Consider the following 15,525-nt stretch of genomic DNA (forward strand, 5'->3'; position numbering starts at 1 on the left):
TCTCCACCTCTATCCTATCCATCCCATTCATCATCTTATACGTCTCAATGAGATCTCCCCTCATTCTTCTAAACTCTAACAAGTACAAACCTAGTTTATTCAGCCTCTCCTCATAGTTCAACCCCCTCAACTCCGGTATCAGCCTAGTAAACCTCCTCTGCACTCCCTCCAAGGCCAAAATATCCTTGCGTAAGTGCGGCGACCAAAACTGCACACAGTACTCCAGCTGCGGCCTCACCAGTGCCCTGTACAGTTGCAGCAAGACCTCCCTACTTTTATATTCAATGGAGGCTGTGACAAGTGGCGTTCCTCAGGGATCAGTGCTGGGACCTTCACTGTTTGTAATATATATAAATGATTTGGAGGAAAACATAACCGGTTTGATTCGTAAATTTGTGGATGACACAAAGGTTGGTGGAATTTCAGATAGCAATGAGGACCATTGGAAGATACAGCAGGATATAGATCGGTTGGAGACATGGGCAAAGAGATGGCAGATGGAGTTTAATCTGGACAAATGTGATTATATGCATTTTGGATTTAATACATATATACAGAAAATGGCAGAACCCTTAAGAGTATTGATAGGCAGAGGGATCTGGGTGTACAGGAACACAGGTCATGAAAGTGACAAGACAGTTGGAGAAGTTAGTCAAGGCATACGGCATGCTGAGTTTAAAAATTGGCAAGTCATGTTGCAGCTTTATAGAACCTTAGTTAGGCCGCACTTGGAATACAGTGTTCAATTCTGGTTGCCACACTACCAGAAGGATGTGGAGGCTTTGGAGAGGGGACAGAAAAGATTTACCAGGATGTTGCCTGGTATGGAGGGCATTAGTTATGATGAGAGGTTGGAGAAACTTGGTTTGTCCTCACTGGAACGATGGAGGTTGCGAGTCGACCTGATAGAAATCCGCAAGATTATGAGGGGCATGGAAAGAGTGGATAATTAGAGGCTTTCTCCCCAGGGTAGAAGAGTCAATTCCTTCATGGTTGATACACATTTAAAGTGGCTAATTATCTAGCTAATGAAATCCCTAATGGCTACAGCCACCATCAGCAGATTGTGGCAGATTTTTGCCATCCCTGAGGTCTTGGTTTCTGATAATAGCAAACATTTACAGCTGAGAAGTGCCGCCAATTTGTCAGGTCAAATGAGATATGCCACATTCAGTCAACCCCTTACCATCCAGCGTTGAATGGCTTGGCAGTGCAAGCTGTACAAACATTTAAAGCTTCTACGAAGAAGCAAACTCAGAGGCTGCTGACTGTACATTTGGCATGTTTCTTGTTACTATCTAACACTACACGAATGCTACCACTGGGGTTATGCCAGTTGAATTATTAATAGGACAATACCTATGAACCTGCTTGGATTTGGTGTGATGTGGGTATGCCGGTGTTGGACTGGTGTAAACACAGTAAAAAGTCTGACAACACCAGGTTTTAGTCCAACCGATTTATTTGATAGTAAACTCACTAGCTTTTGAGGGGATTCCCTCTTCTTCAGGTGAATGCCATTCACCCTATCTAATCCTCTGATCATCTTGTTTGCCTCAATTAAGTCACCTCTTAACCTTCTACTCTCTAACGAAAACAACCTCAAATCCCTCACCTTTTCCTCATAAGACCTTCCCACCATACCAGGCAACATCCTGGTAAACCTCCTCTGCACCCTTTCCAATGCTTCCACATCTTTCCTATAATGCGGCGACCAGAACTGTACACAATGCGCCAAGTGTGGCCGCACCAGAGTTTTGTTAAATGAATAAATGTTAAGGATTTATCTTAAATTCAGTATCAGGTATTTCTGTTAGTTAACTGCTAAACATTACTGAAGGACAGTTCACCTTCGGCATTATTTGTTTAGGGGATCGATCTCCATATCATCACAGTTATGCCAGCTTTATTAAGTTTGTCACAAACAGAGCCCTACTTCTGTAGTCGCATACACCCTGCTACTGTCCCTGACATTAAGAGGGAATTTACCACAGTCACCAAACCTACACATCTTTGGACACAAAGGGGCAATTTAGCATGGTCAATCCACCTAATCTGCACATGTTTGGACGGTGGGAGGAAATAGGAGCACCCAGAGGACATCCACACAGACACGGAGAGAATGTGCAAACTTCATACAGAGTGTCACCCAAGGCTGGAATTGAACCCAGGTCCCTGGCACTGTGAGGCAGCAGTGCTAACCACTAGCCCACTGTTCTGTGAAGATTAATGGCTTTGGAGAGTAACACTCTTGAAGGACCTTTGTTAAGGTAACTTTGGAACGAGAGCAGTGGTAGAACTATCAGCACTTGAACAGACCACCAGGAATTGTACAGGTTAGCTATGGCTGACTTGCACTCTCATTTTGTCCGTGTGAGAAATTACCAAGCCGCTGCTCAAAATCTCTCCCTTTGGGATAGTTTGATGGGTGAAAAGTCATCTGCGTCCTAGGACAATGAACAAAAGTTTGCCATTTTTACAAAAATGTGTTTCTCTTTGACATCACAAACACAGCCTTTAGATTGCTTTAGTTACCAATTGAACATCAACAGTGACTCTTTCCTAAAGTTGCTCCTTACCTTGAGTGATTCCTCTTCCTCTTTATACACAGGATCTTGCTTGGTCAGAGGAGCAATAAACTCAACTGCGGTGAGAGGTTTTGTGTGCAACTGCTTTATGCGGTGCTCCGTGAGAACATATTTCGCAGCTTGGCTAAAGTGTCCCTGGGTATACCCATCAGTCACCTTAGCTAGGGAACTCAGGTCCAAAGAACTAGTCAGGATCCCACCATTTTGTTGAATTATGTTCTGCCATAACACTGTCACAAGGAACAAGAGAAGTCTAATTAGTCATCCTGGCTGTAAACATTGCAAAGCATTAGTGATAGGTTGGAATTTTGTGTTGGCTGATATTTGTAGTGGAATGCTTAACATTTTTTTCATGACATTACATCATCTGCTACTTTACAAAATGTGTTAGCTTGCATTTATTAAAACAGAAGATGCAAAAAGTTTGCAAAAACAGTGGGGGATTTTTTGTTCCCATTTTATTTGGGTGAAATTGGTGACAAGAGAGGAAAATCCCACGAGACCCAAATTGCACTTCAGGTTGATGCCATTGTTTTCACCCCAGTCCCCCTCAGGAATTCCGACGTTCAGGAAACACAATACAATAAAATTTACTTCTATTTAGCTTTGATATCTGATAATCCCTCCATGAAATGATGTAGTCAGGACTGTGAGAATTACGACATGGCATACACGTGGTGAGCAGACATAGAAATATAGAAAATAGAAGCAGGAATAAACCATATGGCTCTTGAAACCTGTTCCATAATTCATCACGGCTGATCATCAAAATCCTGATCCCACCCTCTCCCCACATCCCTTGATCCCTTCAGCCCCAAGAACTAATTCTCCCTGAAATCATACAATGTTTTGGCCTCAACTACTTTCTGTGGTAGTGAATTCACAGATTCATAGAAACATAAAAGATAGGAACAGGAGGAGGCCATTTGACCCCTCGAGCCATGATTCATTACAATCATGGCTGATCATCTAACTCAAGAGCCTAATCCTGCTTTTTCCCCATAACCTTCGATCCCATTCATCCCAAGTGCTATATCCAGCTGCCTCTTGAATACATTCAATGTTTTGGCATCAACTACTTCCTTTGGTAATGAATTCCACAGGCTCACTACTCTTTGGGTGAAGAATTGTTCCCTCACCTCCATCCTAAGTGATCTACCCTGAATCCTCAGACTATGGCCCCTGGTTCTGGACTCCAGCACCATCGGCGACATCCTCCCTGCATCTCTCCTGTCTAGACCGGTTAGAATTTTCTAAGTCTCTAATGAGATCTCCCCTCATTTTGTCTGAACTCCAGCGAAAACAATCCTAACCTGGTCAATCTTTCTTCATACATTAGTCCCAACATCAGCCTGGTAAACCTTCGCTATACTCCCTCGAGTGCAAGAATATCTTTCCTCTGAAAAGGAAACCAAAACTACACACAATACTCTAGATGTGGCCTCACCAAGGCTCTGTACGGTTGCAGCAACACATCCCTGCTCCTGTACTCGAAACCTCTCGCAATTAAGGCCAACATACCATTTGCCTGCTTTACCGCCTGCTGCACCTGCATGCTTACTTTCAGTGACTGGTGCACGAGGACACCCAGGTCCCGCTGCACACTGCCCTCTCCCAATTTACAGCCATTCAGGTAGTAATCTGCCTTCCTGTTTTTGCTTCCAAAGTGAATAACCTCACATTTATCCAAATTATACTGCATCTGCTATTGGTTAGCCCACTCCCCCAACCTGTCCAGATCATTCTGAAGGATCTCTGCATCCTCATCACAGTTCACCCTCCCATCCGACTTGGTATCATCTACAAACTTTGAGATGTTACATTTTGTTCCCTCATCCAAATCATTAATATATGTTGTGAATAGTTGGGGTCCCAGCACCAATCCCTGCCAATTTGGAAAGCACTCATTAATTCCTATTCTTTGTTTCCTCTCTGCCAACCAATTTTCTATCCATCTCAATACAATTCCTCCAATCCCATGCGCTTTAATCTTGCGCGATAATCTCTTGTGCGGGACTTTTTCAAACTTTCTGAAAGTCCATTGATTGGTTCTTCCTTGTCAACTCTACTAGTCACATCTTCAAAGAATTCCAACAGATTTGTCAAGCATGATTTCCCCTTCATAAATCCATGCTGACTCTGTCTGATCCTGCCACTGCTTTCTAAATGCTCTGCTATAAAGTCCTTGATAATGGATTCAAGAATTTTCCCCACTACCGCTGTTAAGATTACTGGTCTATAATTCCGTTTTCTCTCCACCTCCCTTTTTGAATATTGGAGTCACATTCGCTATCCTCCAATCTACAGGGGCTGTTCCAGAGTCTATAGAATCCTGAAAGATGATCACCAATGCATCCACTATTTCTACAGCCACTTCCTTAAGTACTCTGGGATGTAGATTATCACGCCTGGGGATTTATCCACCTTCAATCCCATCAATTTTCCTAGCGCTATTTCTCTACTAATATTGATCTCCCTCAATTCTTCCCTCTCACTAAATCTTGCATTCTCCAACATTTCTGGCATCTGATTTGTGTCTTCTTTTGTGAAGACAGAACCAAAGTATGTATTCAGTTGCTCGGCCATTTCTTTGTCCCTATTATACATTCCCCTGTTTCTGTCTGTAGGGAACCTACATTTGTCTTCACCAACCTCTTCCTCTTCGCATAATGTCTTAGTGTCAGTCTTTATGTTCCCTGCAAGCTTACTTTCATACTGTATTTTCCCCTTCTTAATCAATCCCTTGGTCTGTCTTTGCTGAATTCTAAACTGCCCCAGATGCTCAGACTTATTATTTTTCTTGGCTAATCTGAATACTGCTACCTTAGATCAGATACTCTCTCTAATTTCCTTTGTAAGCCATGGATTGGCCCTCTCATCCATTTTGTTTTTGTGCCAGACAGGAATAAATAGTTCCTCCATGTGTTCTTTGAATGTTTCCCATTGCCTATCCACTGTCATCACTTTAAGTAACTCTCCCCAATCTATCAAGGCCAACTCATGCTTATATCTTCATAGTTTCCTTTATTAAGATTCAGCACCCTAGTCTCCGAATCAACTACTTCACTCTCCATCTTGATATATGATTCTATCGTGTTATGGTCGCTCATCAAGAAGTCTCGTACAGCTAGATTGGCAATGATTCCCTTCTCATTACACAGTACACAGTCTAACATGGCCTTCTCTCTGGTTGGTTCCTCCACATATTGGTCAAGAAACCCATCCCGTATACACTCCAGGAATTCCTCCTCTACGGCATTGTGGCTAATTTGATTTGCCCAATCTATGTGCAGATTAAAATCACCCATGATCACCGACATTCCCTTATCACCTGAATCTCTAATTTCATGTTTAATGCCATTCCCAACATCACCACTGCAGTTTGGTGGTCTATATAATGACACACACTAATGTTTTTTGCCCCTTGGTATTTCTCTACCTATACAGACTCTGTGTTGTCTGAGCTAATACTCTTTCTCGCTATGCGTTAATTTCCTCTTTGACCAGCAGCGCCACTCCACCACCTTTTCCTTTATTCCTGTCTTTCCTAAATATTGAATATCCTGAGACAGTCAATTCCCACCCCTGGTCCCTTGATGAATGAGCATTATATTTATTTGAAAAATATTCCATTAGAATCTTATTTTATTCGGTATGTTACTTGTTTAGTTAAAGTTGCCTGTTAGTTCAATAAATAAATTGTTAAGTGCTTACTTTAAAGTGAGAATCAGGTATTTCTATTTTAACCACTAAACGCTAACAAAGAACAGTTCATACCTTCCCACACACTTTTACGAGGTGAGGTACTCCTTTTTAGGGGATTCAGCGTTACGTCTCAAAAAGGGGGACAACCTCAAATTGTAACACAGTTGTAATGTCCTGGTCTCTTGAAGGGGGGATAACTGCATGGTACTGTCAGTACTGGCCTCATGTTTTCACAACAACATAAGAACAGGCAGCACACATTTTGCCTGTTCCTGAAACTTTGTCTTGGCTCTGTCTTTGAAAGTGCTTGCAATAATCTGTTGTCTTGCAACTACACATTTCTGGAGTATGCTCTCTAACATCCTTCTCATCATCATTGCATTTCCTTGATTGTCTGGTGGCAGTATTAGAGTTCCCATAGCATTCCCCAATGAGGATTGATCATACGAGATCCCTCCCCCTAGTTGGATGATGTTGCTGTTTGATGCCCCCTGTAGTTCTGAGCCCCTTTCCCTGCATTCTTACATAATAGGCTATTTCAATGGCTTTTTTAAAATCCAAATCTGGTTCTGCCAATAGCTTCATCTGGGCAGTTAGATCATTTATGCCATATTCAATCTGTCTCACAACACTTCAATAAGAGATGGTGCAAATTCGCAATGTTCTGCCAATTTCCATAACTTAGCCAAAAACTCAATGACAGATTCCCCAGGTATTCTTTCAGTCATACTGAAGTTGTATCTATGGAATATAACAGATGGCTTTGGGTCATAGTGGTTTGTCACCAGGTCTGTTAGCTCATTAAAAGTTTTTGAGTTGGGGCAGCTTGACAGGTCAGAATTTTAATCATTCTGAAAGTTGGGTTTTACATGCCATCAACAATATTAACTTCTGATTTTTGTCTCCTTTAATGTTGTTAGCATGGAAGAAGTAATGCTTGCACTCTATATATTGGGCCCAGTCCTTCTCACTGGTATCATAGCGTTCAAGTTTCCTGAAAAGAGACAGAATGGTTTCTTCGTACTGGAGAAGATTTTTGATTTACGGAGGTTGTCCGAAGGGAGAATTGGAGAAAAAAAAATTCTCCTTGTCACCAATGTAGTAATTCAGCCAGACGCCAGTTTCTCATTGTCAAAGACCTTTTATTGTGTACCAAAGAGAAGAGCCGCACTCGTGGCCTACTGCTAGACAGTCTCCACCTCGGGACCTACAACACCAGTCCAGGTTGAGCAGCAGGTTTATAAGCCCCTTCTATCTGCTGCTAATCGGGGGAACTTCCTCCATGATCATCCACAACACCGGAGCCCCGCAAGGCTGTGTTCTCAGCCCCCATCATACTCCTTATGACTGTTTGGCCAAATTCCCCTCTAATTCAATTTTCAACTTTGCTGACGACACCACCGTAGTGGGTCGGATCTCAAACAATGACGAGACAGAGTACAGGAATGAGATAGAGAATCTTGTGAACTGGTGCAGCAACAATAATCTCTCCCTCAATGTTAACAAAATGGAGGAGATAATCATCAACTTCAGAAACAAAGTGGAAGACGTGCCCTGACTACATCAATGGGGACGAAGTAGAAATGATTGACAGCTTCAGGTTTTTGGGTGTCCAGATCACCAACAACCTGTCCTGGTCCCCCAAGCTGACACTATAGTTAAGAAAACCCACCAATGCCTCTACTTTCTCAGAAGACTAAGGAAATTTGGCATGTCAGCTACAACTCTCAGCACCTTTTACAGATGTGCCATAGAAAGCATTCTTTCTGGTTTTATCACAGTTTGATATGGCTCCTGCTCTGCCCAAGAACATAAAAAACTACAAAGGGATGTGAATGTAGTCCAATCCATCACGCAGACCAGCCTCTCATCCACTGACTCAGGATGGTAATTTACCAACATGTTGCACCCGTTTTCAGATGCTAAAAATTGATAAAGTTGGGCATGAGGTGATTAGTGTGATCTGAATCTGTTTTCACGCCAGTTCCCACTTTACTAAGCCCAAAATGGATGCCATGTCAATTTAAATATTTTTGCATGCACATCAATCACATTAGTGAGCTGCATGACCCAATCTATCAGCATGCCTGCCTTTACCACTGAGTCCACCCCAGCCAGATCGGTCTGGAACAGACATGCTCCATAAAAGTCGGATTCTGGCGCTCCATCAGTGAGAATTAGTGAGGAGGTAAGTGCCTTCTGTCGGACAGCTCCATGCTGCTCACAGGGCATTGTTTTGTGGCGATGATGTTGCGTTTTGGGTCGGGAGGGATCTGCAAGTGAGTAGGGGGATGGTGGGCTTGCTGATTATGGTGTCCAATGTCCAATTTGTAGCATGGACCCAGGCAGCACTGACCTCGAGTCCTAGGGATGTTGCTGTGTCCTACTACATGCAGCACTCATCCAGTTGGGGATGCACTAGAAGCCCTTTGAAATAGCAGTGCTGCAGCCTCAGGACTTTTCAAGCAGCAGTGTATTTGGTCAATATTGCATGAGTTGTGGCTGTGTGTTACTGAGGAGAGAATGGGGGTCTGTGTTGTTGGGGAGCCTGTAGGGGTGGAGGATTGGGGGGGCAGTGTGGCTGTGTTGATGTGATAATAACATAGTTGGTGTGATGGGAGACTTTAATTTCCCAAATATCAATTGGAATCTCCCTAGGGTAAGGGGTTTAGATGGGGAGGAGTTTGTTAGGTGTGTTTAGGAGGGTTTCCTGACACAGTATGTGGATAAGTCTACGAGAGGAGAGGCTGTACTTGATTTGGTATTGGGTAATGAACCTGGACAGGCGTTAGATCTCTCAGTAGGAGAGCATATTGGGTATAGTGATCATAACTCTATCTCCTTTACACCAGCATTGGAGAGAGATAGGATCAGGCAAGTTACAAAAATGTTTATCTGGAGTAAGAGGAATTATGAAGCCATCAGGCAGGAAATTAGAGGCATAAATTGGAATGAGGTTTTCTTGGGGAAATGTACAGAAGTAATGTGGCAGATTTTCAAGGAATGTTTGTCTGGAGTTCTGCACGACAACGTTCCGATGAGACAGGGAAGTTTTGGTAGGTTACAGGAACCGTGGTGCACGAAACTTGTAATGAATTTAGTCAAGAAGAAAAGTGTACAAAAGATTCAGGGAGGTAGGTAATAGAACATAGAGCACTACAGCACAAACAGGCCCTTCGGCCCACTAGTTGCACCAATCACTTCTATACCTACTAAGCCATAGACCTATCTATAACCCCCAATCCCATTAGATCCCATATACTCATCCAGAAGTCTTTTAAAAGACCCCAGCGAGTTCACCTCCACCACCACCGACAGCAGCCGATTCCACTCACCACCCTCTGAGTGAAAAACTTACCCCTAACATCTCCTCTGTACTTGCTTCCCTGCACCTTAAATCTGTGTCCTCTCGTAGCGACCATTTCAGCCCGGGGAAATAGCCTCTGAGAATCCACCTTATCTATTCCTCTCAACATCTTATAATCCTCTATCAGGTCGCCTCTCAACTTTCATCTCTCCAGGGAGAAGAGTCCCAGCTCCCTCAACCTATCTTCATAAGGCATGCCTCCCAATCCAGGCAACATCCTTGTAAATCTCCTCTGCACCCTTTCAATAGCTTCCACATCCTTCCTGTAGTGAGGCGACCAGAACTGCACACAGTACTCCAAGTGGGGTCTGACAAGGGTCCTATGAAGTTGCAGCATTACCTCCCGACTCCTAAACTCAATCCCTCGATTAATGAAGGCCAGTACACCATACGCCTTCTTGACCACATCCTCCACCTGCGAGGCCTATTTAAGAGTCCAATGGACCCGGACCCCAAGGTCCTTCTGCTCTTCAACACTGCTAAGACTCCTACCCTTGATATTGTACTCCTTCATCCCATTGGTCCTGCCAAAATGGACCACTACACATTTATCCGCGTTGAAGTCCATCTGCCACTTGTCCGCCCAGTCTTGCATCCTACCTATGTCACGCTGCAACTTCTGACATCCCTCCAGACCATCCACAACACCACCAACCTTTGTATCGTCTGCGAACTTACTAACCCATCCCTCCACTTCCTCATCCAGGTCATTTATGAAAGTGACAAACAGCAAGGGTCCTAGAACAGATCCCTGGGGCACTCCACTGGTGACCGATCTCCATGCAGAAAAAGACCCATCCACAACCACTCTCTGCCTTCTGCAGGCAAGCCAGTTCTGGATCCACAAGGCAACAGCCCCCTGGATCCCATGCCGTCTCACCTTCTCAAGAAGTCTTGCATGGGGGACCTTATCAAACGCCTTGCTGAAGTCCATGTAAACCACGTCTACCGCTCTTCCTTCGACAATGTGCTCAGTCACATTCTCAAAGAACTCAACTAGGCTCGTAAGGCACGATCTGCCCTTGACAAAACCATGTTGACTATTTCTGATCATTCTAAACTTCTCCAAATGCTCATAAATCTTGTTCCTCAGAAGCCTCTCCATCAACTTACCAACCACTGAGGTCAGACTCACCGGTCAGTAATTTCCCGGGCTATCCCTGTTCCCTTTCTTGAAAATAGGAACCACATCCGCAATCCTCCAATCCTCCAGAACTTCTCTCGTCTCCATCGACGAAGCAAAGATCATCGCCAGGGGCTCTGCAATCACTTCCCTCACCTCCCACAGTAACCTGGGGTACATCCCATCCAGTCCCAGCGACTTGTCTATCTTGATAGAGTTTAAAAGTTCTAACACATCCTCTTCCTTAATATCTACATACTCAATCTTTTCAGACTGCTGCAAACCTGTAGTACAACCTCCCAGATCACTTTCCACCGTGAATACCGAGGCAAAGTACTCATTAAGCACCTCTGCCATTTCTTCCGGTTCCACACAGACTTTTCCCCCTTCACCTTTTATAGGTCCTATCCCTTCTCTTCTCGTCCTTTTACTTTTCACATATTTGTAGAAGGCCTTGGGATTCTCCTTAATCTTACCTGCCAAGGCCTTCTCATGACCCCTTCTGGCTCTCCTAATTTCCTTTTTAAGCTCCTTTCTACAAGCCTTATACTCCTCTAGATCCTTAACATCTCCTAGCTCTCTGAACCTTTTATACACCTTTCCCTTCTTCCTGACAAGGTTCATCACAACCTTCGTGCACCACGGTTCCCGTGCCCTACCAAAACCTCCCTGTCTCATCGGAACGTTATCGTGCAGAGCTCCAGTCAAACATTCCTTGAATATTCGCTACCTTTCTTCTGTACTTTTCCCCAAGAACACCTCCTTCCAGTTTATTTGTCCAATTATCTCCCTGATGTCTTCATATTTCCTCTTACTCCAGACAAACACCTTCCTAGCCTGCCTGATCCTGTCTCTTTCCAACGCTATCGTGAAGGAGATAGAACTATGATCACCATCCCCGAGATGCTCTCCTACTGAGAGATTCGACACCTGTCCTGGTTCATTAGCCAGCACCAGGTCAAGTACAGCCTCTGCTCTCGTAGGCTTATCCACGTGCTGTGTCAGGAAACCCTCCTGAACACACCTAACAAACTCCTCCCCATCCAAACCCCTTACCCTTGGGATATTCCAATCGATGTTTGGGAAATTAAAGTCTCCCATCACGACAACTCTGTTATTACTACATCTCTCTAGAATCTGTTTCCTTATCTACACCTCAACTTTCCTGTCACTATTGGGCGGCCTATAGAAAACACCCAGCAAAGTTATCGACCCTTTGCTGTTCCTAACTTCCACCCACAGAGACTCTGTAGACAGTCCCTCCACGGCATCCTCCTTCTCTGCAGCCATGACACTGTCCCTGATCAACAGTGCCACTCCACCACCTCTTTTGCCCCCAACCCTGTCCTTCCTGAAGCACCTGAATCCTGGCACCTGAAGTACCCAGTCCTGTCCCTGAGATATCCAAGTCTCTGTAATGGCCACCACATCACATTCCCAAGCAGCAATCCACACCCTAAGCTCATCTACCTTATTTACTACACTCCTGGCATTAAAACAGACACACCTCAGCCCCTCAGTCTGGACATTTCTCTTCTCCACGACCCATCTAACCTCCCTCTCATACTGTCCACAGTCCTTCCCTACCCGGGAGCTAACCTCCTCGCTCTCAGTCTCCTCATCTCTGTTCCCTCCCCCCAACCTTTCTAGTTTAAAGTCCCCCCAGTAGCCCTAGCCAGTCTTCCCGCCAAGATATTGGTCCCCCTGGGATTCAAGTGCCACCCGTCTTTACTGTACAGGTCACACCTGCCCCGAAAGAGGTCCCAGTGATCCAGGAACCGGAATCCCTGCCCCATGCTCCAGTCCTTCAGCCACGCATTCACCCTCCACCTCATTCCATTCCTGCCCTCATTCTCCTGCGGCGCAGGCAGCAATCCTGAGATTACTACCTTCGCATTCCTCTTTCTCAGCTGCCTACCCACATTACAGGAAGGATGTAGAGGCTTTGGAGAGGGTGCAGAGGAGGTTTACCAGGATGTTGCCTGGTATGGTGGGGAGATCCTATGAGGAGAGACTGAGAGATTTGGGGTTGTTTTCGCTGGAAAGAAGGCGGCTAAGAGGGGACCTTATTGAAACGTATAAGATGATTAGAGGTTTAGACAGGGTAGATAGTGATAGCCTTTTTCCTAGGATGGAGAAAGCTAGCACGAGGGGGCACGACTTTAAATTAAGGGGGGGTAGTTATAGGACTGATGTCAGGGGTAGGTTCTTTACCCAGAGGGTGGTGAGGGACTGGAATGCCCTGCCAGCTGCAGTTGTAAATGCGCCTAGTTTGGGGGCGTTTAAGAGATCTGTGGATAGGTTTATGGACGAAATGGGATTGGTTTAGTGGGTTAGTGTTTTTTTTTAAAAGCTGGTCGGCGCAACATCGTGGGCCGAAGGGCCTGTTCTGCGCTGTAATGTTCTATGTTCTATGTTCTACCCAGTTCCCTATAATCCCTTTTCATGACTGCTTCCCTCTTCCTGCCTATGTCAGCAGTACCTATATGAACCACAACCTGCGGTTCCTCACCCTCCCCTTTCAGGATGTCTGGGACGCGTCCAAAGACATCCCGGATCCCAGCTCCAGGGAGATAGACCACTATCCACGACTCCCGTCTGCGTCCGCAAAAACGCCTGTCTGATCCCCTCACTATGGAGTCCCCTATTAGTACTGCCTTGCTGCTCTCTTTCTTAGTTTTTTGAAGTACTGGCTCAGCTCCAGAGACCTGGCCACTGCTTCCTCCTCCAGATGAGCTGTCCCCCCCAGTGATACTCAGGCAGGAGTACTTATTTTGAAGGGGGGCATCCACTGGCATGCTCTCCATCACCTGAGGTTTCCCCTTCCTAATAGTTACCCACAGATAATGTTAGGGATCTACAGGAGTATATGGCTTGTAGGAAGGAACTTAAGAAAAAAATCGGAGAGCCAGAAGGGGTCATGAGAAGGCCTTGGCAGGTAAGATTAAGGAAAACCCTAAGGCATTCTACAAGTACGTGAAGAGCAAAAGGATGAGATGTGAAAGAATAGAACCTATCAAATGTGATGGCGGGAAAGTTTGTATAGAACCGGTAGAAATGGCAGAGGTACTCAATGAATACTTTACTTCAGTATTCACAGTGGAAAAGGATCTTGGTGGTTGTAGTGCAGGCTTGCAGTGGACTGAAAAGCTCGAGTATGTTGACATTAAGAAAGAGGATATGTTGGAGCTTTTGAAAAGCATCAAGTTAGCTACATCGCCAGAACCGGATGGGATATACCCCAGGCTACTGTGGGAGGTGAGGGAAGAGATTGCAGAGCCACTGGTGATGATCTTTGCATCATCAATGGAGACAGGAGAGGTTCCGGAGGATTGCGGATGTGGTTCCTCTATTCAAGAAAGGGAGAAGAGATAGCCCAGGAAATTATCGACCGGTGAGTCTAACCTCAGTGGTTGGTAAGTTGATGGAGAAGATCCTGAGAGACAGGATTTATGAATATTTGGAGAGATAATAGTATGATCAAAAATAGTCAGCACAGCTATGTCTAAGGCAGATTGTGGTATATCCCATCCGGTCCTGGCGATGTATCTAACTTGATGCTTTTCAAAAGCTCCAACATGTCCTCTTTCTTAATGTCAACATACTCAAGCTTTTCAGTCCGCTGCAAGCCTGCACTACAACCACCAAGATCCTTTTCCACTGTGAATACTGAAGTAAAGTATTCATTGAGTACCTCTGCTTCTATACCGGTTCTATACAAACTTTCCCACCATCACATTTGATAGGTTCTATTCCTTACGAGCCTGGTTGAGATCTTTGAAGATGCGACTAAACACATTGACGAAGAAAGAGCGGTAGATGTGGTTTATATGGACTTCAGCAAGGCGTTCAATAAGGTCCCCCATGCAAGGCTTATTGAGAAAGTGAGGGGGCATGGGATCCAAGAGGACATTGCTTTGTGGATCCAGAACTGGCCTGCCCGCAGAAGGCAGAGAGTGGTTGAAGATGGGTCTTTTTCTGCATGGAGGTCGGTCACCAGTGGAATGCCCCAGGGATCTGTTCTGGGATCCTTGCTTTTTGTGATTTTTATAAATGACCTGGATGAGGAAGTGGATGGATGGGTTGGTAAGTTTGCTGATGACACGAAGGTTGGAGGTGTTGTGGATAGTTTGGAGTTGCAGCGAGACATTGATAGAATGCAAGACTGGGCGGAGAAGTAGCAGAAGGACTTCAACCAGACAAGTGTGCGGGGGTTCATCTTGGCAGGTCAAATAGGATGGCAGAATATAATATTAAGGGTAACACTCTTAGCAGTGTGGAAGATCAGAAGGATCTTGGAGTCCAGGTACATTGGATGCTCAAATGGGTTTCGCAGGTAGAGGATGTGGTTAAGAAGGCTTATGGTGTACTGGCCTTCATCAATCGAGGAATTGAGTTTAGGAGTCGGGAGATAATGTTACAGCTGTATAAGACCCTGGTCAGACCCTACTTGGATACTGTGCTCAGTTCTGGTCGCCTCATTATAGGAAGGATATGGAAGCCATAGAAAGGGTGCAGATGAGATTTACAAGGATGTTGCCAGGATTAGGTGACATGCCTTATGTGGATAGGTTGAGAGAGCTCGGTCTTTTCTCCTTAGAGAGACGAAGGATGACAGGTGACCTGATAGAGTAGTATAAGAGTTGAGAGGTATTGATCGAGTGGATTCTCGGAGGCTTTTTCACAGGACTGAAATGGCTGCCACAAGAGGACACAGCTTTAGGGTGCTTGGGAGTAGGTAC

The 15,525-nt window shown here is 44.9% G+C and overlaps 1 protein-coding gene across 3 annotated transcripts in view; it reads right to left on the reverse strand.

The window, feature by feature from the left end:
* Nucleotides 1–15,525, reverse strand: part of LOC145349811 (dynein regulatory complex subunit 11-like) — a 207,466-nt gene that overhangs the window by 9,868 nt on the left and 182,073 nt on the right. For all 3 annotated transcript variants that reach the window (XM_080198356.1, XM_080198355.1, XM_080198357.1), the window contains one exon: nt 2,580–2,818. In XM_080198356.1, the coding sequence (XP_080054482.1) occupies nt 2,580–2,818 (239 nt within the window). The remainder of the gene's footprint in view (nt 1–2,579; nt 2,819–15,525) is intronic.

The sequence above is a fragment of the Carcharhinus amblyrhynchos genome, chromosome 11 (assembly GCF_965287045.1).
Source record: "Carcharhinus amblyrhynchos chromosome 11, sCarAmb.v2.hapA, whole genome shotgun sequence".
NCBI lineage: Eukaryota > Metazoa > Chordata > Chondrichthyes > Carcharhiniformes > Carcharhinidae > Carcharhinus > Carcharhinus amblyrhynchos.